General features: G+C 44.3%; 1 protein-coding gene and 1 long non-coding RNA gene across 4 annotated transcripts in view; one reads left to right on the forward strand and one right to left on the reverse strand.

Moving 5' to 3' along the window:
* Nucleotides 1-20,153, reverse strand: part of DNAJA3 (DnaJ heat shock protein family (Hsp40) member A3) — a 32,128-nt gene extending 11,975 nt beyond the window's left edge. Inside the window, exons 1-5 of one of the 3 annotated variants that reach the window (XM_082644702.1) lie at nt 19,917-20,152; nt 14,093-14,226; nt 8,260-8,343; nt 7,263-7,463; nt 6,118-6,270 (exon numbers count right to left, since the gene is read on the reverse strand). In XM_082644702.1, the coding sequence (XP_082500828.1) occupies nt 6,118-6,270; nt 7,263-7,463; nt 8,260-8,343; nt 14,093-14,226; nt 19,917-20,127 (783 nt within the window). In that variant the 5' untranslated portion in view covers nt 20,128-20,152. Of the gene's footprint in view, nt 1-6,117; nt 6,271-7,262; nt 7,464-8,259; nt 8,344-14,092; nt 14,227-19,916 lie in introns of all 3 variants that reach the window. The other 2 variants (XM_082644704.1, XM_082644703.1) reach the window with 2 other exon arrangements.
* A 143-nt stretch (nt 20,154-20,296) lies between these two features.
* LOC309816877 lies at nt 20,297-23,391 on the forward strand. The gene is made up of 3 exons (XR_014296070.1): nt 20,297-20,364; nt 21,406-21,520; nt 23,237-23,391. It is a non-coding gene; the product is annotated as an uncharacterized lncRNA (long non-coding RNA).
* The last annotated feature ends 4,406 nt before the right edge of the window (nt 23,392-27,797 follow it).

The following is a 27,797-nucleotide window of genomic DNA, read 5'->3' on the forward strand; positions in this document are numbered from 1 at the left end:
TTTTTCTAAGACAGATTCCCAAAGGTGGACTTGCTAGGACAAACATTTATTAAATTTAAAATTTTATGTGCTAGGTACTTCCCTGGTGGTCCAATGGCTAAGACTCCCAATGCAGGGGGCCCAGGTTCGATCCTTGGTCAGGGAACTAGATCCCGCACGCCGCCACTAAGAGTTTGCACACTGCAACTAAAAATCCTGCATGCCGCAACTAAGACCCGATGCAGCCAAATAAATAAATAAATAAAAAGATTTTTTTAAAAATACAATTTTATGTGCTATATTTATTTGAAAAGGTCCTATGTGCGTATGGTACAAAATTCTAAAGTAGGGACTTCTCTGGTGGTGTAGGGGTTAAGAATCCCCCTACCAATGCAGGTTCAAGCCCTGGTCCGGGAATATCCCACATGCCGCAGAGCAACTAAGCCCGTGCACCACAACTACTGAAGCCCATGTGCCTAGAGCCCGTGCTCTGCAACAAGAGAAGCCACTGCAATGAGAAGCCCACGCACCACAAACAGAAGTAGCCCCCGCTCGCCGCAACTAAAGAAAGCCCATGTGCGGCAACGAAGACCCAACACAGACAAAAATAAATAAATAAATTTAAAAAAAACATTCTAAAGTGAAAAATGAAGGTACGGTGAAAAGTTGAAATGTCCCCCTCACCCCTGGCCCCTAACCATTCCAGGTACCTTCCATAGATGCACAGCTGTAGTGATATTCTTGTGTATCCTACTTTTATAGACACACATTTCAAACCATCCATCTGTGCATTACAAGTTTTCAATAAGCCCAGGTAGCATACTGTGCACACAGTTCTGTGGCTTTTGCTATTTTGTTTTTAACAATTTAATAATCTCAGAGAGCACTCCTCATCAATGTATTTTTCAGTGACCTGGTGGTCACTGAGGCTGTGCAGTCCTTTCCTATTACACACAGGCTCTAAGGGACACCATGTACATGTGCTATTTGCCAGGTGTGATCTATAGGCTACATCCCCACAGAGAGAGGCATATGTGCAGGTGAAGAGCCACTGCAGCTGTGGCCAGGGTGGTTTCCACATCCACCATCAGTGCACACTACTGCCACGTCCCACAGGCCTGTCAGCAGGGCCTGAACCCATCTCTGTAATGTGTGGCGAACTTCAGGCATCTCCTTGGCTCCACCTGCACTTCCCTGACTGCTAGCAAGAAACATTTGCTGGTCACTTGCATTTCCTCTTCTCACCTTGACCTGTTTTTCTAATGAGCTGTTAGTCTTTTTCTCATTATTCTGAAAGAGCCCTTTACATATTAGTAATACTAATCCTTTAGCTATGTCTTACAAATTTTTTTTTCCCAATCTCAAACATTACATTTTGAGAGAAATACACTTCAGCTTGTCTTATCTCAATGTTCACCTAAGAAATGTGAAAAAAGAAAGCCACAGCAATTCAGGGCCTTGGAGAAAGGACCTTACAAGTGAGAGGGAATTAGGATCAATAAAAAGTATCTGTAGGGAATTCCCTCACGGTCCAGTGGTTAGGACACGGAGCTTTCACTGCCGACGGCCCGGGTTCAATCCCTGGTTGGGGAATTAAGATCCCATAAGCCGCCTGGCGCAGCCAAAAATAAAATAAAAAAAAAAAAATAAATAAAAAGTATCTGTAACAAGTGGCAGCAACTCAACTCACAAAACTGTAACCACAGGAATCCTCATCCACTCCAAGAGCGCCCTCTAGAGGAATGTAAGCACAACTTCACTTTCTCAGACTAAGCTGTAGGAGTATTTACAGGTAACTCTGGGCACACCCATCAGTGGACTATTATTTAGCCATCAAAAAGAATGTTTAAAATATTCAGGGCTTCCCCGGTGGCGCAGTGGTTGAGAGTCCACCTGCCGATGCAGGGGACACGGGTTTGTGCCCCGGTCTGGGAAGATCCCACACGCTGCGGAGCAGCTGGGCCCATGAGCCATGGCCGCTGAGCCTGTGCATCCAGAGCCTGTGCTCTGCAGCAGGAGAGGCCACAGCAGTGAGAGGCCTGCATACAGCAAAAAAAAAAACAAACAAAAAAAACTCAAAGATATGGAAAAACGCTTTCATTATAATAAATGAAAAAAGGGAAAAATTGCATGTATGATTCTCAACTGTTGAAAATTATATACAAATAGGCAAAAATATATTCAAAGTCAAAAGACAAATACAACTAAAATCATTGGCAAAGGACTAATTCAATTAATTTATAAAGGGCTTCTACAAATGAATAAGAAAAAGACCAATTACTCAATACAAAGAAGGACAAAAGGGCTTCCCTGGTGGCGCAGTGGTTGAGAGTCCGCCTGCCGATGCAGGGGACACGGGTTCGTGCCCCGGTCTGGGAGGATCCCACATGCCGTGGAGCGGCTGGGCCCGTGAGCCATGGCCGCTGAGCCTGTGCTTCCGGAGCCTGTGCTCCGCAACGGGAGAGGCCACAACAGTGAGAGGCCTGCGTACAGCAAAAAAAAAAAAAAAAAAAAAAAAAAGGACAAAAGATGGAATACATGCAAAAAAAACAATGGCTCTCAAATCTTGAAAAGATATTCTACTTCATGCATAATAGATACCTGTATATTCAAAAAATGAATATGAGGAATGACACTATTCAAAGGTATCCGTTGTCTATAACATGAAAAAAATAAGAACCACCTAGGCATCCAGCAACAGGTGCCTGCCTAAACAAACGGTGATGTGTCCATATAAAGGAATACCGTGGCCATAAAAAGACTGAGGCAGGGACTTCCCTGGTGGCGCAGTGGATAAGACTCCATGCTCCCAGTGCAGGGGGCCCAGATTTGATCCCTGATCAGGGAACTAGATCCCACATGCATGCTGCAACTAAGAGTTTGCATGCCACAATTAAGGAGCCAGCGGGCCACAGCTAAGAGTTTGCATGCCACAACCAAGGAGCTTGCCTGCCACAACTAAGACCCGGCACAACCAAATAAACGAACATTAAAAAAAAAAAAAAAAAAGACTGAGGCCACGATAAATGCAGAGTATTTCCCAAACATACTGAGAACTAGAAACAAAACACCAAGGTACAAGCAGTGCTAACAATTGTATTCTATCTCTGGTATGAAAAAATGCGCACACGCACACACACACACACACACACAGGCTTGCGCACAGAAAGACAAAAGGATGCTTCTGGAGAGTGGAACTCAATGGCTAAAAGTCAAGATTGAGAGGGAGACTTATCTTACACAGTTTTCAATTTGTACCCACTGAATTTCTAATGATTTGCATATACAACCTATTCAAAAACTAGCTAATATAAAACGGAAATGATATTCCTAATCAACAACTGGCAGGCAGAAATAAAGACACAGACGTAGAGAACAAATGTATGGACACCAAGGTGGGGGGGCGGTGGATGCATATGTATAAAATAGATAATTAATGAGAACCTGCTGTATAGCACAGGGAACTCCACTTCACTGTACAGGAGAAACTAACACAACATGGTAAAACAATTATACACCCCCAAAACAAACAAACAAACAAGAAACAACTGGCAGGAAACACAACAAAATACTAACAGTGGTGGGATTATCAGTGACTTCTGTCTCCTTTTTCATGCTTTTCTGAACTCAAAGACAACTTCTATCCCCCCATACACACACATACCATGAACAATGATTTGATTTTAAAGGTGGGTGATGGAGAACTTCCCAACTCCCTTAAAAAAACCATCTAAATGGAATACAAACATGCTCAATGGAAACCTAACTGCATTTCAAATAAATAATCATGGTGAAGGGGGAGAAAAAGAAGTGATCTAAGTAAGCTGAGCACAGTATTTTAACTATATACCCTTAATCCAAAGGTAAGAACAACTCTAAATACTAAATGTCAGTTAAGTAGGACTTCTTTTTGCAGTGGTATGAGTAACAATTCTGAAACTACTTTTTGTGTCTTACAGGATTGAGCAAATGAGTAAATATAGAGGATAATCAGAGCCAGATTTCTCTTTATTAGAAATTAATAATTTATCTTTATTATTTAGTTTCAAATATGGATAGGCAGAAGACTAGATAAACCTTGTGGTGTTGGGCTGGAAGTGGAACTATCAGGTGGATGATGGGTCGATGGATCGGTGTAAACATATGTGTGTATATACATCTATAACATGAAAAATATGGAAACATAGGTATGAAATATGTATCTATATGTGCACATGCACATGTGCTCATACACACATACACATGCTTTTTTCCTGGCTCAGTCTGCTGAAAAGTCTTGGAAGCAGTGACACTCCAGGCACAATGACCACACCTAGAGCACAGATCTTGGTTTCTAAATCCCACTAGACAGTTAAAGGAACCAGGACTCCTTGGAGAAACGACTGGTTTTCCAGGGTGTGGCAAGGAAAGTACAAGTTGTCTAGAATATCCTGTTGTTATAGAAAGTAAGGAAGTGCTGAAAGAATGATGGGGACACATCAAAAGAATACAGGAGCCAGCCAGAAGAGACGTCCACAGGCCAAGTCAGGGACAGTTTGAGCATCAAAGTAAGTAATACTAATGACAGCTCAGTGAATAAAATAAGAATCCATGAGTTAATACTGATATGAATGAAAGAATAAATAAATAAATGGAGAAAAGAAAGCTCTTCCTTTCAGTAGAATGACAACTAATAAACAAAGAAGGGATGTTGCAATCAGAAAATCACCATTTAGGGAGACTGGGATTGACATATATACACTAATATGTATAAAACGATAACTAATAAGAATGTGCTGTATAAAAAAATAAATTAAATTAAATTAAAAATTTTTTTAAAAAAACATAAAAAACAAAAAAAATCACCACTTAGCAACAGTCACAGTAATCCCTGATTTAGGTAAGACTGATCTATGGATGCTGTAACTACTGGGTATAAGTTTGATGAACAACAGGATATTTATATAGTGTCAAGGTACCTCACAACTTCCTTGTTAATTTCAATGGGAAAAATAATAACTTTATAATGAAGAAACCCAGTGGACACTACCTTAACTGATTGTGAACAAATGTAACATCACCACTAATGAGACAAACTGACACCTCATGGCTCCTGACATGATCCATGAAAAGGGCACTACATGTCTGGTGTTTCTGAAAAAAATGCATAATCTGAATTTTATCAGGAGAAAACATCAGATGACCCAAATGAGGGACATCCTACAAAGCAGGTCTGTAATCCTAAAAAATGTCAGTTGTCATAAAAGAAAGACTGAGAAGTCATTCCCGATTAAAGGAGACAAAAGATGTGACAACCAGATACTATGCAAGATCACAGACTGGATACTGGGCTTGTGGGGAAAAAGAACATTATAAGGACAACTGAAAAAATCTGAATTGTACAGATAACGGTATCGTATCAACATTAAACTTCCTGATTTTGACAACTTACTGTGGTTACGTAAAAGAATATTCTTGCTCTTAGAAAATATATACCATAGGGACTTCCCTGGTGGTCCACTGGTTAAGACGCCACACTCCCAATGCAGGGGGCCCAGGTTCGAACCCTGGTTGAGGAACTAAGATCCCACAAGCCACAACTTAGTTCGTGCGCTGCATCTACTGAGCCTGTGTACTCTAGAGCCCAAACGCTGCAACTAGAGAAGCCCACGTGCCACAACGAAGAGCCCATGGAGCCAAAAAATACACACACACACACACACACACACACACACACACCACAAATGACAAAGCAAATGGGACAAAATGTTAACAATTGGTGAAGCTGGGTAGAAGGAGTAAGGGAGTGGTTCTTCATACTATTCTATAAGTTTGAGTTATACCTGAAACTTACCAAAAAGAAAAAAATGATCACACTTCAAGCAAAATTTAAGTCCCCCTCCCCTACCCCAGGTTCAAATTACCAAAATACCCCACAATGTATTTTCAGAGAAGACAGCAGAGTTTCATTGCTTCTTCCGTATTGTTGACTAGGACAGAGCACTCCTGGGAAAATGCAGAAGATTCTAGACAAAACAGCCCCACCTAGTTATGAGCTCGCAAAGCCCTAGGTCCACTGGAGCACAGAAAAGAGGAGTGGTGGAGGGGAGCAGGAAGGGGGCAAGAGGTGGGAGGCCAGGGGCTCAGCCTCACGCTCACCATGCCGGAGCCGCCGCAGTAGTGGCAGTGCTGCATCTTGGTGCCGGGCTCGTTCCCTTTGCCATCACACCGCTCACAGGTATCAGTGATGTTCACGGTGAACTCCTTGTTGACACCCTTGGCAGCTTGATTGAATGTCAACTCCATGATGTACTAAAGAAATCAAGGGACCGCCTGTTATCTCTCTTAAAGTAAGGGAGAGCACCGGCCAGCAGTTTACAGTTACTTTTTCTTTTAAAGACTTTATTTTTTAAAGCAGTTTTAGGTTTACAAAATTGAGAGGGAGGTACAGAGATTTCCCATATACGCTTCGCCCCCACACATGCACAGCATCCCGTTATCAACATGACTCACCAGAATGGTACTTATTTTATCAAGGATAAACCTACATTGACACAACATAATCATCCAAAGCCCACAGTTTACATTAGGGTTCACTCTTGGTTGTGGATATTCTATGGGTCTGAACAAATGTATAATAACATGTATCCTCATCATAGTATCATGCAAAGTATTTTCACTGCCCTAAAAATCCTATGCTCCACCAATTCATCTGTTCCCCTAGTTACTTTACTTTTTAACTTACTTGTACTTTATCAAGCAAGAATAGATAGGACTCAACTGATTCTGCCCCACTCCTCAGAATTTTTAAGAGATAATATTTAAGTGAAAATGTGCTTTTCAACAAACTGAAAATGCTCACAGAAAATATTTGTACATGGTCCTTACTAACAACTCAAACGATCCACAATCATAACTCACATCTCCCCTCTCTCTTCAATTCTGATAATGTCTGAAACAAGACATAAATATGGAAGAGGCAGGACTGGCAGTACCTCCCTATGGATTGAGCTCTCCTAGAATAACGAGGCAGGCTCCAGATAAAATATTCACACTCTATCTATGGACTCTGAGAGCCTTAGGTGCTGCCTGATTAAGCAATTGTAAGAATATAGTAAAACTGTATGTACACATTATTATATGATTTTTCAAATACTGGAACCATTTCCTACCAAGATGGCTGCCTCCAAATCATCCCATTTAAGCTGCTTTAGCTTTTTCTTTGAGAAAAAGAATTGGTAAAATCCGTTTGCATCACACTTGGCAGCTAAAATTTGAATGACTCTTCAAAATGAGATGCTTACCTCCTGGGGCTGATGGAACACACTCTGGAAGTCTCCAAAAGAGGAGGATGAGAACTCCCCAAAGATCTTCCTGAAGAGCTCCTCAGGGTCAACAGTGGGGCCGCCTTTCCAGTAGCTCTGCCCAGAGCTGCCGGCCCCAGGATCGAAGCCAGCAGAGCCATAGGTGTCATACTGCTTCCTCTTCACTTCATCACTCAGGACCTACCATGAAAGGCACAGCAGTCAGGTGCTCCTGAGTCTCCCGAGGTCCAGGGACACAGATACCAAGCACAGACAGTGGTATCGTATCAACATAAAATTTCCTAATCTTGACAGCTGTACTGAGGTTATGGAAAAGAATGTTCTTGTTCTTAGCGAATACACACAGAAGTACTTAGGGATAGAGAGACACCACGTCTGCGACTTATTCTCGAATGGTCGGAGGGACGCACACATGCGCACGCGCGCGCGCGCGCACACACACACACACACACACAGAGCAGACATGATACCCTACATATCCTGAACCCCTTCAGCATGGCCGAAGTCCAGGAAGGAGGTCCGCTTTCACTTAACTCTGCAATGCTCAGTGGCTGTTTCACGTCTGCTTCGTCCCCAGATTACATTCTACATTCCTCTAGGGCAGTGGTGGTCTACTTTTACAACACCCACCATCCCCACCAGACAGTGATGCCCTAAGTTGGGGGTGGGAGGAGTCATCAAATAGGCGCAAAACTGTTTACTCTGACAAGGAGTTCCCAGACCCAGCAACAATTCCGAGTGGAGGGAGCTCTGTTAACACAGATTATTGGATCCTGTTCTTTGTTGAGATTCCAGGTCAGATCTAATGTGAAAATTTTGGATCTGGGAATTTTTTTTTTCCTTCAACGAGGTGATCTGGTGGGGAACACAGCCTTCCCACTGGACCTTCTGACACAGCAGTCGCCCTGGGCAGCGAGCTCTGATGCACACACACAGCGGAATGACAGTGACTGCACACACCGGTGGGCTGCATTACCTCATAGGCCTCTGCCAGCTGGGAGAACTTCTCCTTGGCTTTGGGATCATCTTTATTCGTGTCTGGGTGATATTTCTTGGCGAGCTAAGGGAGGAAATGGTAAATTACTATGGACACAAGATGATTACTAAAACTGAACCCCAGATACCAGTTACACCTCACCTCCTTTGTAGCAGTTGTCTGAGGCTTTACAACCAATAGCAATTCTTAAAACAAGGTTTAAGACTTTAAAATAAACCATCTCTAACTAGACTTACTGTGATGATCATTTCAGTGTATGCAAATGTTGAGTCATTATGTTGTACACCTAAAACTAACAATGTCAATTATACCTCAATAAAAACAAACTAAAAGCAAAGCACACACAGCCAGAATTAAGAACATACACATTGTGTTCAGCTTTCAAATTTGATCAAAAGTGTATTACAAAATGATAAACTGAGTTTTGGGAAAGATAAATAAATAAATAAATAAATAAAACCATCTCTTCAAATCTGAGGTGTGTACACATTTTTCAACCACAACAAATCTCTAACAAAAATAAAAACTAATTCTTTAGAACTTGAGCACCTTTGTGAAAGATGCAAAAGAGTGTATCTGGTATACTACCATCTATATAAAAAGAGAGAAAAATTACTGGATAGATAAATAGCTGTATCTGTTGTATAAATTAGTTAGAACATACACTAAGCTGAAAACACTGACTGCTCCAGGTGGGATGTGGATGAACGGGAAGGAGGAAGACTTCTCACTGTACACTCCTTTGTACTTTTTGATTTCTGAACCAGGGGAATATATTACCTACTAAAAACATAGATTTAAATATTAAAAAACAAAACAAGATCTCCCTTGGCTGTCCAGAGCACACAGGCGAGCTGAGCAGCTCTAAAATGAAGGTTTCTTCCTGGCCATGCTGAGCAGTGCTGTGCGACATCTTTGTAGGTGTTCACTATGTTTCCTGCAGCTACCGATGCCTTCCAAGTCTGGGTCACCCTGATAGAGGGTGAGGAGGGCACAGAATCCTAAAGCTGAAAGAGACTCAGGAGACGTCTGGCTCCACCACTGCCGGCAACTGGCTGCTCACTCTGCTGCTGGACATGCTGGTCCTCACACCAGCACGTGGAAGGTTGAGTGCTCAGTCAGAAGGGGGCTCTCAAGGCAGGGCAGTAGATCATGGTGGGCCACAAGGCTAGTTCCAGGCCAGGGCAAGATAGGCTGATATGCTCAAGAGATCAGCACAAGGAAAAGAGAGGCCTTTGGCAGTCAGAAAGACCTGTGTTTTAGTCTCATGTATGCCACTTATTGACTGTGTGGCCTCAGCTGCATGTCATAACCTCGCCAAGTCTTTTGCCATGAGGATTAAATGATGTAATACATGAAAAGCTTTTATCAAGGTCTGACCCCAGTTATTGCTCCATAAAGCCTACTTTCTAAATTTCCGGTTTTAAATTATACAGCTTTACCTGATCTATTTACTTCCACACCTAAAAATCTGGATGGTTCCCTACTCTCTCTTAAATCTCTAGTACTTGCTAAGGGCCTCACATGCCCCCTTAAGTTGGCCCCAGGCCCCATCTCTCCAATCTTCTCCCACCCTTGTATCAGGTACCTTACCTTCCAGCTCAAGAGACACACTATTCACTATCCCAAGACAGGATCTCTGCTTCCTATCCCCAAGTCTTTCCTCATTCCCTAACAACCCAGTAATAAAAAGATATCTCAATTTAAAAATGGGCAAAGGGGCCTCCCTGGTGGCGCAGTGGTTGAGAGTCCGCCTGCCGATGCAGGGGATACGGGTTCGTGCCCCGGTCTGGGAGGATCCCATATGCCGCGGAGCGGCTGGGCCCGTGAGCCATGGCCGCTGGGCCTGTGCATCCGGAGCCTGTGCTCCGCAACGGGAGAGGCCACAGCAGTGAGAGGCCCGCATACCGCAAAAAGAAAAAAAAAAAAAAAAAAAGGGCAAAGGATCTAATACACATACAGCAAATGGCCAAAAATCACATGAAAAGGTGCTTAACATCATTAGCCACCACGGAAAAGCAAATCAAAACCACAGTGAGATACCACTTCACACCCACTAGGGTGGCTTGAATCAAAAAGACAGATAACAAGTGTTCGCGAGGATGTGGAGAAATTTGAACCTTCACACACTACTGGTGAAAATCTAAAACAGTGCAGCCTGTTTGAAATAATCTGGCACCAGAAATAAACCCACACACCTATGGTCAATTAATCTATGACAAAGGAGGCAAGAATATACAATGGAGAAAAGACAGACTCTTCAGTAAGTTGTGCTGGGAAAACTGGACAGCTACATGTAAAAGAATGAAATTAGAACATTCTTTAACACCATACACAAAAATAAACTCAAAATGGATTAAAGTCCTAAATGTAAGACCGGACACTGTAAAACTCCTAGAGGAAAACATAGGCAGAACACTCTTTGACATAAATCACAGCAATATCATTTTGGAACCGTCTCCTAGAGTAATGGAAATAAAAACAAAAATCTACAAATGGGAAATAATAATTAAACTTAAAAGCTTTTGCACAGCAAAGGAAACTAAACAAAATGAAAAGACAACCTACAGAATGGGAGAAAATATTTGCAAACGATGCAACCAACAAGGGATTAATTTCCAAAACATACAAACAGCTCATACAGCTCAATATCAAAAAAACAAACAACGCAATCAAAAAATGGGCAGAAGATCCAAATAAACATTTCTCCAAAGAAGTCATACACATGGCCAACAGGCACATGAAAAAATGCTCAACGTTGCTAATTATTAGAGAAATGAAAATCAAAACTACAATAAGGTATCACCTCACACTGGTCAGAATAGCCATCATCAAAAAGTCCACAAAAAATAAATGCTAGAGAAGGTGTGGAGAAAAAGGAACCCTCCTACACAGTTAGTGGGAATGTAAATTGGTACAACCACTATGGAGAACAGTATGGAGGTTTCTTAAAAAACTAAAAACAGGGCTTCCCTGGTGGCGCAGTGGTTGAGAGTCCACCTGCCAATGCAGGGGACATGGGTTCATGCCCCAGTCCGGGAAGATCCCACATGCCGCGGAGCAGCTAGGCCTGTGAGCCACGGCCGCTGAGCCTGCGCGTCCGGAGCCTGTGCTCCCCAACGGGAGAGGCCACAACAGTGAGAGACCCACATACCGCAAAAAAAACAAAAAAACAAAAAAAAACTAAAAACAGAGTTACCGTATGATCGAGGGATCCCAATCCTAGGCATATATCCAGAGAAAACTATAATTCAAAAAGATACATAAACCCCAACGTCTACTGCAGCACTATTTACAACAGCCAGGACATGGAAGCAACCTAAATGTCCACTGACAGATGAAAGGATAAAGAAGATGTGGCACATATATACAATGGAATATTAGTCATAAGAAGAGAATGAAATAATGCCATTTGCAGCAACATGGATAGACTTAGAGATTATCATACTAGGTGAAGTAAGTCAGAGAAAGACAAATATCACATGATATCACCTATATGTGGAATCTTAAAAAAAAAGATACAAATTAACTTATTTACAAAACAGAAATATACTCACAGACATAGAAAACAAACTTATGGTTACCAAAGGGGAAAGGGGAGAGGGAGGGATAAATTAGGAGTTTGGGATTAACATATACATACTACTATATATAAAATAGATAACTAATAAGGACCTACTGTATAGCACAGGGAACTATACTCAGTATTTTGTAATAATCTGTAAGGGAAAAGAATCTGAAAAAGAATAGATATATATATTTATGTATAACTGAATCACTTTGCTGTACACCTGAAACTAACAACAGCGTAAATCAACTATATTTCAATAAAAGAAAAAAAAGAAATAGCCTGGCCGTTCCTCAAAATGTTAAACATGGCAGTCGAAATTGCTATGAATTGACCCAGCAAGTCTGCTCCTAGGTATATGTATATACCCCAGAGAAATGAAAGTATAAATCTACACAAAACTTACAGAGGAATGTTCATAGCAGCACTACTCATAATAACAAAAAGGTGGAAACAATCCAAATATCCATCAACTGATGAACAGATAAATAAAACATAGTATATCCATGCAATGGAATATTACTTGACCACTAAAAGGAATGAAGTACTGCTGCATGTTACAACATGGATGAACCTGGAAAACATTATTCTAAAGTAAAAGAAACCATGGGACTTCCATGGCAGTCCAGTGGTTAAGACTCCACGCTTCCACTGCAGGGGGTGCAAGTTAGATCCCTGATCAGGGAACTAAGATCCCACATGCCACGTGGTGTGGTCAGAAAAATAAAAAATAAAGTAAAACAAACCAGTCACAAAAGTCCACATATCACGATTTCATTTCTATGAAGTGTCCAGAATAGGTAAATCTATAGAGACAGAAAGTAGGTTAGCAATTTCAAGGGCAGAGGAGAATGGGGAATAAGGGCTTATGGTGTGGGGTTTCTTTTTGAGGTATGAAAATGTTTTACAATTGATTGTAGTGATGGTTATACAACTCTGTGAGTATACTAAAAACCACTGAAACTGCACCCTTAAAAAAAAAAAAAAAAAGTAAGAGGAGAGAGTAGCTATCCAAGCTGTAAGGTCTGGTCTTAATCAGTATTTGGCTTTAAAAAAAGTTTTTTTTCTTTTTGGCCACACCGCTCAGCTTGAGGGATCTCAGTTCCCCAACCAGGGACTGAACCCAGGCCACGGCAGTGAAAGTGCCAAATCCTAACCACCAGACCACCAGGGAATTCCCAGTAATTTTTAAAATTTAAATTGTATTTATTAATTTTATTAAATTTTAATCTTCTTGAAGAGATATGGGAACATGTATATGTATAACTGATTCACTTTGTTATAAAGCAGAAACTAACATATCATTGTGAAGCAATTATACTCCATTAAAGATGTTATAAAAAAATTTTTAATCTTCTTTATTCTGATATGGCTTTCCTATGTTTATGGTGTTAAAGTGCTCTTTCTTTCATCAAATGACATTAATAGATTGTACTTGATTATTTTTAACACCTATATTAGGGAAAATACAAAAGCTAGCATTCCTATATCGGCACCCTTGGTACCTAAAACTTAGAGCAGGGCTTCCCTGGTGGCGCAGTGGTTGAGAGTCCACCTGCCGATGCAGGGGACATGGGTTCGTGCCCTGGTCCTGGAGGATCCCGCATGCCGCGGAGCGGCTAGGCCCGTGAGCCATGGACGCTGAGCCTGCGCATCTGGAGCCTGTGCTCCGCAACGGGAGAGGCCACAACAGTGAGAGGCCCGCGTACCGCAAAAAAAAAAAAAAAAACTTAGAGCAGCACACCTACTGATTCAGAAGATACAGAAGAGATCTAAGTACAAAAACAGCCCTGGAAAAAAAAATTTTTTTTGGTGGGGGGTACACGGGCCCCTCACCGCCGCGGCCTCTCCCGTTGCGGAGCACAGGCTCCGGACGCGCAGGCTCAGCGGCCATGGCTCACGGGCCCAGCCGCTCTGCGGCATGCGGGATCCCCCCGGACCGGGACACGAACCCGCATCCCCCGCATCAGCAGGCGGACACCCAACCACTGCGCCACCAGGGAAAACCAAGATTTTTTTTTTTTAAATCTCTGGTTCTGACTCTCCTTTTTTCTGCAGCATTAACTAGCGTGGCCTCACGCACTTGAGGAACATGGTCCAGCAGAGCCCATCTTTACCATCTCATTGCACACTCTCGGCTGCACACAACCGACAGGTACGGGCACACACACTGCACCCGTCAGGGTCACACTACATCCACAGCATCCCTTCTGCAGTCTCGTCTGTAAAATCTTCCATACAGACCTGGTAATAAGCTTTCTTGATCTCCTTCTGGCTGGCACTTCGGGGCACTCCTAATATCTGGTAATAATCCTCTTTGGCCAAAGGGGCGCTCGTGTGGAAGGAGGCAGTACAAAGAAAAGGGTAACTTTTTACTCCTAAAAAAGAAAAAAGGAAAGAAAATCACTCTGGGAATGTACTCAACAAAAGGAAATTGTGAGCAAACAACCAGCCAGGCTATCCCTGTGAAGGAGCAAAGAGGTCACAGCTTTAGGGCCTCTTCTCCTCCAAGACCACTGGGGACCAAACTCACTGCACTTCAAAAACAGCTAAAGCCACTGTAAACGGAGTCTACAAAAAATAGAGTGCTGGGTGGGGCTGATTCCGCTGGATTACACTAGGGCTGTAGCCTCATTATACCTCTAAAGGAACCACCCCCAGATGGGGGCTGCACCTGGGGATGACTGAAAAGGAACTAAGCTCTCCTGTTACACGGCTGGTTGAGCACCCACCATATGCCAAGTGTTCACATAGGCCTTGTCTCACTTAAAGCTTAACAACTCCCCAGGTTCTTTCCCTCCACCATGCAACCTTGGATATCTGCTTATGGGGTGGTTTTCAGAGTGTGGTCCCTGGACCAGCAGCATCATCAGCTTGCTGGAAATGTAAATTCTCAGGCCCCACCCAAACCTGAATCCAAAACTCTGGAGGTGGGGTCCAGCAAGCTGTGTCTAACAAGCCCTCCAGGTGATGATTCTGTGGCACACTCAATGTGAGAACTGTGCTAAATAAATGGTTCTTGGTCTTTAGAGTCACAGATCTCTTTGAACGCATCCAATAAAAGCACTGACCCCTCCCCTAAAAACAATACATATATATAGACGCACAAGGTTAAACGGCCCTGTGCCAGAACCTCTGTTTACCCCAGAGCAGACAACCCAAAAGGGATCAAAGCACATGGTAGCCAGAACCTCTGTTTACCCCAGAGCAGACAACCCAAAAGGGATCAAAGCACATGGTAGCCCCGCCTCCATGCCCTGCCCTCCTTTCAGGCCTCCTGCATCAGCAGCTGGGAGGAAAGGCTGACAGACACATCTACTCAACTGCCCTCTGTACGGAGCAGAGAGCCAAATGGACTGTCACCAAATGAAGGAGGGAGAGCTGCTCTACAACCTGTCTCCTAACCCCCAACCCATCCTGTGACAACTGAAGATGGGGAGGGCAGGGCGGGGAGCAGAAGGGGCCAAATTATTGCAAAAGAGAGGGCAGGGCCACAAAAGAGAATAAGGATCATGAGGCAGCTCCAGGTTTTTAAGTCAAAGGTTCCCCTGCCAAGGAGAAGCTTCTAGATTCACCACTCATTCATTCAGCAAACATGCCTGCCAAGCACTGGGCTCCTCGCAGGGGACACAGCAGCAAACCATGCAAAGGTACTGCCCTGTGGGAGCTTGCATTCATTCACGATCTGAATACTGTACTAGGCACTGAGGATACGAGTTGAATAGAAGAGTCTAAGCCAGTGCCCTCAAGGAGTTTACTGCCCAGCAGCGGAGTGTGGGAGGCAGTGTGTGAAGTGATATTAGCACACAGGGACACAGAGTGAGAATACACAAAAGGGTCACCTAGCCAGAGTCTCTCAGCCTCCACACTGTTGACAACGGGATCAGGTTCCTCGTGAAGGGGGGGGGGGGGGCTGTTAGGGGCTGAATTGGGTCCTCCCTCCCAAATTCACATGTTGAAGTCCTAACCCCCAGCACTGCAGAACATGAGTGTATTTGGAGATGGGGGTCTTTAAAGACAACCCTACCAAAACACTGATCCCGAACCGTGAAAAAATAATTTTCTATTTTTTTAAGCCGCTTAGTCTGTGCTACTTAGTTATGGCAGCCCTATGTTATCTATTTATAGCCTAACATACCTATGTATTTATTGTAGGATGTGTTAGCAGCATCCCTGGCCAACTAGTTACCAGTAGCACCCCCCAACCCCAAACTGGTAAGTAAAACTGCAGATGTTGCCACATGTCTCCTTGAGGGTAAAATCATCCCCAGTTGAGAACCAGTAAACCCAATCTCAGAAATTCAGAGGTCTTCTAAGGCACCTGCTGTTAAGCTGCAGAAATTAGCTCAGCTAAGGAGGGCTGGAATCCATCCAGATTTATGCCTGTAGTCCTGGCACTGTTTGCAATAGCATCCCTTTTGCTTTCAAAAGTGCTCCATTCAGCAACTACATCATATGATCACCTTTGGTTTGGAGAGAGAAAGTCCTTGTGTAACTGCAGGTACTATGATATAACTAGAGACTCGAGAGTGTGTGTGTGGGGGGGGAGTGGTAGAGGGGTGGTTACAGATGTTGATGAGGATGGTAATTAATAGGGCCTAGGAATAAACAGAAGGGCCTTTGAGTATGCTAAAGAGTCTGGATTTTATCCTGAGGGCAATAGGGAGCCACTGCAAGCATTAAACAGAGAACTGATCAGATTTGCACGAGAAAGAGCTCTCAAACAACAACAACAAGGATTGGGAGACAACTTAAAATTCATGTACGCACAAAAGGCAACCCAGGGTGTGGAGCATATCCAGGAAGGGGGCAAGAAAAAGGATAATCAGGAGAATAAGTAGGAATGGTCAGAATGATAAAATCAGAAGCAGAAAGTAAATCCGTCTTTTCAGTATCCCCCATACTTGGTTTCTGTTGCTGCACCCTAGATTTCCTGGAATATGAAAAGCAGACAGTATGGGAGAGGGAGAGACTACTGTCGTCTTTCTCTGGTCAGATTTGAGAAAAACAGCAGAGCTAGTTTCTCAGTGATCCCATACTCAACCCCCGCTTCACTCCAGGACTGAGGGGTTACCTTGACCTATCCTGCCTCTTTCCCCCACCCCTTCCAATCCAGAAGGCAGAGGCTGGTAGTGGCAAAGGTTCTGGAAGCTGCAGCTTCCACATCATGAGAAGAGAACTCAGGCTTGGGTTAGAACGGGAGACAGTAACGTGCACAACTGCATATAAAGACAAGTACATTTAACTAGCACAAGTTTGATGACTTGACATTATCCCAAAGGCATCAATGATTAGCAATGATTAGAAAGAATTCATTTAATAGACACATTTTCCCCCAAGATATGACCAATAAATGTCTTGCCCATTTTAGAACAACCCAGAACAGGATTAGCCTCCAAGTCATTCCAAGAATGGCCAACCTTCCACTCTGCGAGAAGGTGTGAAATAACTACCTTCCATTCTGGGAGAAAAAGTCAGATTTAAAGTGTTGTTTTTAGGGACCTCCCTGGTGGCGCAGTGGTTAAGAATCCACCTGCCAATGCAGGGGACATGGGTTCAATCCCTGGTCCAGAAAGATCCCACATGTCGCAGAGCAACTAAGCCCATGCATCACAACTACTGAGCCTGCGCTCTAGAGCCCACGAGCCACAACTACTGAGCCCGCATGACACAACTACTGAAGCCCATGAGCCTAGAGCCTGTGCTCCACAACAAAGAGAAGCCACTGCAATGATAAGCCTGCGCACCATAACAAAGAGTAACCCCCACTCGCTGCAACTAGAGAAAGCCTGCGCACAGCAACGAAGACCCAATGCAGCCAAAAATAAATACATAAATAAAATTTTAAAATAAAGTGTTGTTTTTACATCATCTAACTGTGCTGCTGGATTTGAGATGAGATCACACACCAACGTTTGGGAGCTGAGATGATGACCTTAGATGTGGTAACAGTGCACCTTGAAGGATGCCACCTCTCACAGGTGTTCAACACCTGTTACAAAACATGCCCATTGTGGGCACTGGGCTCACCTGGGGAAAAGGACAGCTGACTGCAGTTCCTTAGTAATCACCCCATGCCAGGCTCAGTACTTAGTGCTTGTCTGTCTCTCACATATACACATACACATACACAATTATCAAAAAATGTTCCCAAACCTGGACAAATATGATATGAACTAATTTAGCTTAATAGGTATCTAAGGAATTAATAATTGAGCATAAAGATGTAGTCAAATTCTATTCACAACAACCTTGACATTAGAAAACGTTGGCAAAACCTAAAAATGACCACTTTTGCTCATACTGAGAAATACAGCATGACATTGATCCAAATATCCTGAGGAAACCTGGGCAGACTACTGCTCCGTCCATCCATGAGGAAATATAGGTGGCAGGAACAGACTTTAAAAATGGGACCATTCTGACCAAAACCACATCCAATCTCTTTGTTCTCTGCTGTACCCCCCGTACCTAGAACAGTACCTAGCATATGACAAGTCCTCAATAAATACCTGTAAATTAAAAAATATTCAATTAAGGAATGAGAGGCACAAAAGGATTAAATAATCCACCCAGGTCGCACACACATTGCTGGAGTAGTGTTCACTGTACAAGGTAATAACAATTACTGATACTTTAATTACTGGCTTTTATGTAAGCATTAAAAATTGGATCTCAATAGGAAATTATCTTGTGTAAATTACCTTGCCAGGACCCTCTAATTAATCATCTTTGTAAGTTTACAGCTTAAATATCATTTGCACAAATTCTAGGGAACACAAACATCTAGCACAATCCAGGCACATCGTTGGTTGTTCACTGTTTCCTCCTTCCTTCCTTATCTCACTATAAGGGAAGTCACCCAACACACAGCTTAAGAAACCATCATAGCTAAACACTTAAAAGGTTTAACATATACTAATTCAACATCACCTCCAGCAATTAAGAAAGCAGCAGGTTTTGAATCAAGGCTCAACTACTTTCTAGCTTTGTTACATTCTACAAGTTAACATCTAAGCCTCAATTTTTTAATCTATAAAATAGAATTAATAGCAGTGTTTATCACATGGAAATGATCCATGCCTGGTGCATAGTAAGTGCTCAATATATATTAGTTTGCATCAATGACCAACATAAGAACTTCTTTCATTTTTTTGAATTTTATTTATTTTTTATACAGCAGGCTCTTATTAGTTATCTACTTTATACATACTAGTGTATATATGTCAATCAAAAGGGACTTCTAGGGCTTCCCTGGTGGCGCAGTGGTTGAGAGTCCGCCTGCCGATGCAGGGGACACGGGTTCGTGCCCCGGTCCGGGAAGATCCCACCTGCCGCGGAGCGGCTGGGCCCGTGAGCCATGGCCGCTGAGTCTGCGCGTCCGGAGCCTGTGCTCCGCAACGAGAGAGGCCACAACAGTGAGAGGCCCGCGTACCGCAAAAAAAAAAAAAAAAGGAACTTCTAAAAAACAGTAAGTATGTCCTTCGATTTACACCATGTGGTGGAGAGCGTAAGCTATGGAAGAACAGCTCTGGGTTTGGGACAACTCTCCTTAACTAACTTTATGACCTTGGGCGGGTCAACTCCTCTGCTAGAACCTCAGTTCCCCACTCTTTAAAATGGGGATGATGAGCCCCACCTTGAAGGGTTGTTGTTACCATCAAGTAAGAAGCAGCACAAAGTGCCCAGCTAGCCCATGAGCAGGTACTCACCGAATGGCAGTTACCTTTTCCCTTCCATTACAGGTTAGGAGGTAGAGGGAAGGGAAAGGAATTGGGCAGCGGCAGGCCGGAAAGAGGCCTCCAGAAATGTTTACAGAGAGGTGAAGGTTCACGGCTGCGGGGTGTTTCATCCCCGCCGCCGGAGGCTCCACGCAGCTCTCCCTCGTTTACCACCTCTGAGTAGCCATTTGGGTCTCTCTGCCTCCTGCTGGCCCATCTCCCCCAAGAGATTCTGCATGTAGATCAGAAGACACGCTCCACCCCACTACCGCCGTAGTCGGAGCGAAGCGAGTCACTCCTTTCCAGGCCTTGGAGCCCCTCACTCGGGCGCTGGAGCCTGCACTCACCTGTGAGGCTGACACCAGGTCTCAATGTCAGCAGCGCCCCGGGACCGCGAGCTCCCAGGGAAGGCGCAAAGGCGGGGACGCTCAGACTTCGGCCCAGCGACGCCCCCACCACGCCCCCCATGGGCGGCCGAGCACCCCTCCCCGCTGCAGCCGGCAGCCGCGGAGTCCCCACGGCCACCAGCAACCAGCGTGTGGAGCACCGCGCCGCCATCTTGGCCCGGGGACACTGCGCCTGCGCCACCCGGCTCAAGGCGGTCTCACGCGGACTACGCACGCGCGCAGAGCCGGCACTTCTGGGGGCGGGGCCCGCTGCGTTCACTCGCGGCGGAAGTGAGGGAGACACGCACACACCCGGGCTCACGGGCGCGTTGCGCATGCGCGTCCGCACCCAATGCGCTTTCTTCGTAGCCGACGCCGAGATGATGTTTGCTCTAAAAAGTGCTAATAGGTAAGTTGCCTTAAAGAGCCTAGTCATTCTGTGCTGGACGATCAATACTGTACCTTACCTGTATAAGGGCGTGGTTGAGTGCAGCCGAATATAACTGTTCTGAGGGGCCCGGCAAGGGGCGGGACTACAAACCCCGGCGTGCAATGCGGCCGTCAGCAGCGCAGATCTCAGCATGCAGCGCGCGGCTTCCTTCCTCCTGACCCTGAGTCTTAGGTCTCCTTGCTTGAGGCTTACTCACCCGGCGTCGGCGCAAGCGGCTGCGGTCTCTGCCCTACTCCCAGATCCAGGCCTCAGGCTCACTCTCCCTCTGGCTGATTCCCCACGAAAAGAACTTTGATCCCTCAGCTCTCTCCTAAGCGTATTTGTCTTTTCCAAACCTGTAGTGAACTTGCCGATCGCTGAATGTGAGCCGAGCTACCCGAAAACTAATTTAATAAACGTTTTGGGCACGTATTAGGTGTCCCGCGCGTTCTAGAATGTCGAGGATGCAATGATGAATGACATACCATCCCTACTTTGGAGGAGCTCACGATGAGTCGAGAGAAACAGGCTCCTTGGCAACTAAGATAATGTGATCAGTGCTATCGTAGGTATAAACAGTGTTACAGGCACACAGGTGAAGGAGTTTCTGAAATAGGTCAGGGGCATTGGGGTGTCAGGGAAGGCATCTGAGGTGACATTCGAGTTGGACTTTGGTGAAAAGTGTGTCAGGTAGCGGTGGAGGGGAAGAGTATTCTAAGCAGCAAGAACTTCAAAAGCAGATGTGAAAGTGCTTGTCCTGTACGCTCTAAACTTGGGGTGTGTGACTGGAGATGACGCTGGAAAGATAAACCTGGCCTGGTAAGTCCTGTAGAGGGGTTTCTGCTTTCACACTCCTACCGCCACCACCCCTAACAATAGAAAGGTAACCTGAGGGCTGATGGATGAATTTAAGATGGTCTGTGCTCCTTGCCCCTTCCCCCATTATAGATGAAATTTTTGTGTATGTGGATGTAAATCTGGGGAAATACCCATAGCTTTCATCAATCAAATTTTCCACAGGCTCTGAAATTGAAAGAAGGTTAAAAACCACTGGTCCAGTGAAGAAGAGTTATGAGGCTGTTGTAAACTGCAAGAAATAGTTGAGAGTTTGCGCTAGGAAATGTAGAGGACTGAGGTGAGTTAGGGACGTTCTAGAGAAACAAGGAAAAGGCTGTCCGTGGGATGGGAAGTGGGGAAAAGAGTTTGTTTAATATTTAAATGTCTCCAGCATAGTGCTTAAGCTTATGGGCTGTGGAGTCAGACTGCCTGGGACTGAATCCCAGCTCTGCCATTTACCAGCTGTGTGTCCTTGGACAACTTACTTTACCTCTCTGTGCCTCAGTTTCCTTTCTCTTTTTTTTTTGGCTGCGCCACGCGGCACACAAAATCTTAGTTCCCTGACCAGGTATCGAACCTGTGCCCGCTGCAGTGGAAATGTGGAGTCTTAACCATTAGACCAGACCACCAGGGAAGTCCCTCAGTTCCCTTTCTCTAAAATGGGGGCATAATAGTAACTACCTCAAAGGATCATCTGAGGACAGAGTGAGATAATCCATGTAAAGCCTTCATACTGTACTTGGCACATAATAAGTGCTCAATATATGTCAGTCCTATGTGCCAGGCTCTATGCTAAGCACTGGAACACCAAGGAGAACGCAGACAGTTACTTGCCCAAAGGGATCCGAAAACCTAAGGGGAGGGGGGAGGGTGCTGGATGAGAAGTACAGCTTTTAGGAATAAAAGCTGAGAACAAGAGCCAAAGGGATTTTCATTTACAACCTCAGAGTGAGTTAGGAACTAGAGGAGGGCTCACTAATATGAAAACTTTGTCAGCTTTGTAACTTCCTTATTTTTTTGTATTTTAGTACCAGCCCCTCCCCCCATCTACTTCCCCACAGTGATTAACAGTGAAGATCCTCCACACCAAAAGTGGGTGTGTGTTCTTGTTTTAGGGGATAGCAGGAAAGCTGATTGTTGGAGAGGCCATATTTTCTCTTATGAAGCAGAGACCCCCAAGGGAATGGAGTAGGTGAGGGTGACTACTAAAGGAGGGGAAAAAGGCCCTGGAGAGAACATGGAAGCCTCTGGCAAGACTCCCTGGTGAGAGCAGCCTAGGGCTGTGCCTGCTTTCTCTCACTGCTAGTCACCATAGAAAAACAAGAGATGATACAATTACTAAACATGAGTAGATTACAAAGCTTGGGAAATCTCCACAGCAGTGGTCCTTGGTCTGTGCTTCCTGCATCATCTTGAGTCGATGGTTGTTTGGAGACAACGAATAGGCTTTTTTTATGTTCTCCAAACAGCAGTCATGCCAAGCTAAAAATCCCAGGAAAGAAGCAGTTTTGGGGGGAAAAAGATAATGAGTTATTATTATTTGGACTGAACACGACTGAGATATCGATGGGACCAATTTCAGGCAATTGGTGACTATGGAGAGATCGGAAAACTTTGGCTGTGCTAAGAACAGTCTCCAGCTCATCACAAAGAACTTTCTCATGTTTTCTATCTTGATACAATCACAACCCTGTGGGTTAGTAGGGCAGAGGCTATTCCCATTTTTACAAATGGACTCCTCACCCTCACCAAAAAATAACACCAAAATAAGCTCTGAAAAGTGAAAAGACTTGTCCAAGTTCACACAGCTGGTGAGTAGGTGGACTAAGATCTTTTAACAGCAAAACTAGAGCTCTTCTCTTTAAACCGTGTGCCTTGGTAAATTGTGATCAGTAGATCCCAGTCATATAACCCTGGATAGTTTACAAAGCACTTTCTCATGCAGAATTTCATTTGCTTTTTACAACAAAAGGAGGGAGGCAGGGCAAGTATTTATTACCACCCTCACCTACAGATGATTTCACCGCCACCCAAGGACTTTAGCTGTGACGGAACACAAATGGATCCATCCCAGGCTGTGGCTAAAAACTGGGATGAGCGCACAGGCAACACCTACCCACACTTTCAGGCAAAATATGTCCTGGGTATCCTTCCCTGCTTCCTCCCCCCCACCCCGCCCCCTTCTCTGGTCTAAAGCCAAAAACTTCAGCTTTAAGGAGAAACAAGTGTTTTGCAAAAGACAGACAAGTTTCGCAAGCATCTTCCTGTCTGCACTTCTCATTTTACTATTCTACTGCGCCCTTTCTGGCTGTCCCGAGGTGGGGAGATCTGGGAGCACTAGCAGGGAACTTAAGTGTGGTCCTCCAGCGTGCCAGGCTGAAGACACAGGGAGACTAGAGGGTCTACCCTGTGATTTCCAGTGGACATTGGGCTTCTGAGGTACTATGGGACTGCCCAAGTCCACAGCTACATGATGGGACCACTGCTCCTTCTCCATATGAGTGAGGAGTCCTTCCCAGGAGGGCAGAAGGGCCTAAGCCTTCAGAGGCAATACAAGCAGGGTCACAATTTCTCTAGTTGTAGCATTTCCTTTCCTCCCCAAGAGAGTATGGGACAATTCCGAGGGAGTGTGGAATGTGGGACCCAGATGTTCCCAGGCATGACCTCTGCAGTGGGTGCAGTTCCCTGCAGTACAAGATGAACTATATCCTTGCCTGGCTCACCTGGGTATTCCCAACAGGACTTTCATGCTAGTGATTTCTAAAAGGCCCTTTAAAAAAAAACACGAGTGGGGCTTCCCTGGTGGCGCAGTGGTTGAGAGTCCGCCTGCCGATGCAGGGGACACGGGTTCGTGCCCCGGTCCGGGAAGATCCCACATGCCGCGGAGCGGCTGGGCCCATGAGCCATGGCCGCTGAGCCTGCGCGTCTGGAGCCTGTGCTCCGCAATGGGAGAGGCCACAACAGTGAGAGGCCCATGTACCGCAAAAAAAAAAAAAAACCCAAAAAACAAAAAAACGAAAAAAACACAAGTGGTTTCAGCTCCCAGCGAAATACTCTTCTGCCCAAACTAGGCTTAAACTTAAACAATGTTTCACAAACCTGAGAAATGAAAGGAACTCCTAAAGAAAAAAAAGAACCACAGATGCTGAGAATAAAGCTGTGGATATCCTGGTGATCAGTAGACTCCAAAGTGAAAAACATCACCTTAGTAAATGACAGTCTTTTCTATGGAAATGTTCTTTAGTTGTGAATTATCACCACAAAAGTTAAATTTTGTGTTTCTGTTAAAATATTTTGGGGACTTCCCTGGCAGTCCAGTGGTTAAGACCCCGTGCTTCCATTGTAGGGGGCACGGGTTAGATCCCTGGTTGGGGGAACTAAGATCCTGCATGCCACGCGGCATGGCCAAAAAAATATATATGAATAGTTTGCAAGTTATTGTAAAAAAAAATCAGAACAAATCACTAAATGTAGTAAAACTTCAGAGCCCCAAGACTACATGGGGACACCTCCATAAACAACAAAATAATAATACAAGGTGCACTGTCATGTTTTTCTCCATTTTTGAAATGTATTTTGTTGCTTAATTGTTCATTTCCTATGCTGAAATAACTACATATGCCTTTGTGTATTTTAATAGACAACCATTTCAGGGGCAGATAACTAGATCTAAATAATTTGTTATTGGCACTGAAGCTGGCCTCATGCCTCCCTCTCTTGCAAAAATTCTAATTTATGGAAACAACTGACTTTACAGAAGATTAAGGGAACACCATGTCAGAAAATTCCTCTCTTTGGCATCACAGCTGAAAATAAAGATGCATCCTAAGGCTCTTTAATGCTTTTGTGTGGTTTTTTTTTTTTTTTGCTTTCTTCTTGCTCGTCCCTTTTCTTTCTGCTGATGTCTCTTCCTTTGGTTACACGAAGTGTTTTGGGTTTTCTAGAATGAGGACCTCACTACAATGGACTCCCAAATTCTTGTTCATTATTAATTACTCTTGGAAATAGGACCTGTGAAATTGAAATCATCCTGCCAGGCACCAAGCTAACCAGACATCCGCCCTATTGAAATTTGATCCACGTTTTGATAGGCTGCCTTTTAAGGTAGAGAGGTGTCTTCCTGTGTCCTTATAGACAGTGAAATGGGGTTTCTAGGAGTGCAAAGAGACAAAGCTGTCAATTCATAGGCTTGAGGGGCTGGAAGGAATCTTGGAGGCTGTCAGTTCAACTTTGCAATCCATGAACTAATTTATTCTGCTCAAGTCTGCAGCAGCCTTAGAGCTCTGAACTCTACTAAAATTATTCTCCAGTGATCACTCAGCCAGAATGGACCTGGGAACACGTGAGATGGTCATTCTCTGGGCCTTGATGATGTCCCTCTGGCCCTTCCGTCTCCCCTGCTGTGGAGCTCAGGTTCATCACTATGGCAATGGAAAAGTTGACATTCTTCTACTCTGCTTCCACCAGCCCCCAGTTTGTGGCAATAGTCACATGACCCAGCACAGCCAGGGGCATGGCCTCTTTCTCTCCTGGGAGAGAAGGTCAGGGGATCACAAACCCAGGTGCCAGGACCAGACAGGTAAAGCACAAGAATGGAGTGGCTGTGCATAAGACCACAGGGGCTGGGACTTCCCTGGTGGCATAGTGGTTAAGAATCCACCTGCCAATGCGGGGGACACAGGTTTGAGCCCTGGTTCAGGAAGATCCCACATGCCGCGGAGCAACTAAGCCTGTGCGCCACAACTACTGAGCCTGTGCTCTAGGGCCCGCAAGCCACAACTACTGAAGCCCAGGCGCCTAGAGCCTGTGCTCTGCAACTAGAGAAGCCACGACAGTGAGAAGCCCGCGCACCCCACTCGAGAGTAGCCCCAGCTTGCTGCAACTAGAGAAAACCCGCGGGCAGCAACGAAGATCCAGCACAGCCAAAAGTAATCAACTAAAGATCCCACATGCCAAATGGAAATCTTGCATGCGGCAATGAAGATCCCATGTGCCTCAACTAAGACCCTATGCAGCCAAATAAATAAATAAATATTTTACAAAAACAACAGTAGTATTAAAAAAAAAAAAAAAAAGACCACAGGGGCTGGTGGGACTATGATGAGTGAGGAAAACATGTTTTAAAAGTGGCAGTTGCTGTCAGCTCCAGCGCATTTTAGCCACTTAGGGATGTGGACCTAGCGTTGCCAGATCTTTCAGTTTTTCAAGAGATCTGAAATCCAAACTTTTTTGAAGCTTCCCAATTTTTAAAACACCATATGAACCACTAAAACATATCTGTAGACCAGATTTAGCCCATGGCATATCCATTTGTTACCTCTGGGGGTTAAAGGCTTTCTCGCTTTCTGACTGTGCCCATTTAGGCCCATCTGACATAATGGTACATTAAAAAAAACACAAGTAATTCAGGGATAATAATGAAGTGACATCAAGCAAATCTGGGAGGTTTACAATGAACTTTTGCAGTAGGTGTATAGTTGACTTATATTTTTTTATTGTGGGAAAATGCACATAATAAAATTTAACATCTTAACTATTTTAAGGGCACAGTTCAGTGGTATTAAATATATGTATAATTTTGTGCAACCATCACCACCATCCATCTCCAAACTCTTTTCATCCTGTAAAACTGAAACTCTATACCCATTACACTCCCCACTTCCTCCTCCCCCAGCCCCTGGCAACCACCATTCTACTTTCCATCTCTATGATTTTGAGTACTCTAAGTACCTCATAAATGGAATCGCATGGTATTTATCTTTTTGTTCTCAAGTTTCATCTATGCCTGATGAAATCTGCATCTTGCAGATTTTCTTTCCTTTTTTTTTTTTTTTGGCTGCGCCATGAGGCTTGTGGGATCTTAGTTCCCTGACCAGGGATTGAACCCCAGCCCTCAGCAGGGAAAGTGAAGAGTCCCAGCCACTGGACTGCCACAGAATTCCTGATTGTCTTTTTTTTTAATCTTATTTATTTATTTTTGGCTGCGTTGGGTCTTCATTGCTGCACACGGGCTTTCTCTAGTTGTGGCGAGTGGGGGTTACTCTTCGTTGCAGTGCATAGGCTTCTCATTGCGGTGGCTTCTCTTGTTGCAGAGCACAGGCTCTAGGCACGAGGGCTTCAGTAGTTGTGGCACTTGGGCTCAGTAGTTGTGGCTTACGGGCTCTAGAGTGCAGGCTCAGTAGTTGTGGTGCACAGGCTTAGTTGTTTCGAGGCGTGTGGGATCTTCCCAGACCAGGGCTCAAACCTGTGTTCCCTGCATTGGCAGGAGGATTCTTAACCACTGTGCCACCAGGGAAGCCCCCCGATTGTCTTTCTTTTTAAAAGCTAATTACTTTAAACAATATTCCAATGAATGTATATACCACATTTTGATTATCCACTCATCCATCAATGTACATTTGGATTCTTCCATGTTTTAGCTATTGTGAATAATGCTGCTATGAACGTAGGCGTGCAAATATTTCTTTGTGACTCTGTTTTCAATTCTTTTGGGTATGTACCCAAAAGTGAAATTCTTGGATCATGTGGCAGTTTTATTTTAATTTTTTAAGGAACTGTCATAAAGTTTTCCACAG

The sequence above is a fragment of the Mesoplodon mirus genome (genome assembly GCF_964341445.2).
Source record: "Mesoplodon mirus genome assembly, chromosome: 15".
Classification (NCBI taxonomy): Eukaryota; Metazoa; Chordata; class Mammalia; order Artiodactyla; family Ziphiidae; genus Mesoplodon; species Mesoplodon mirus.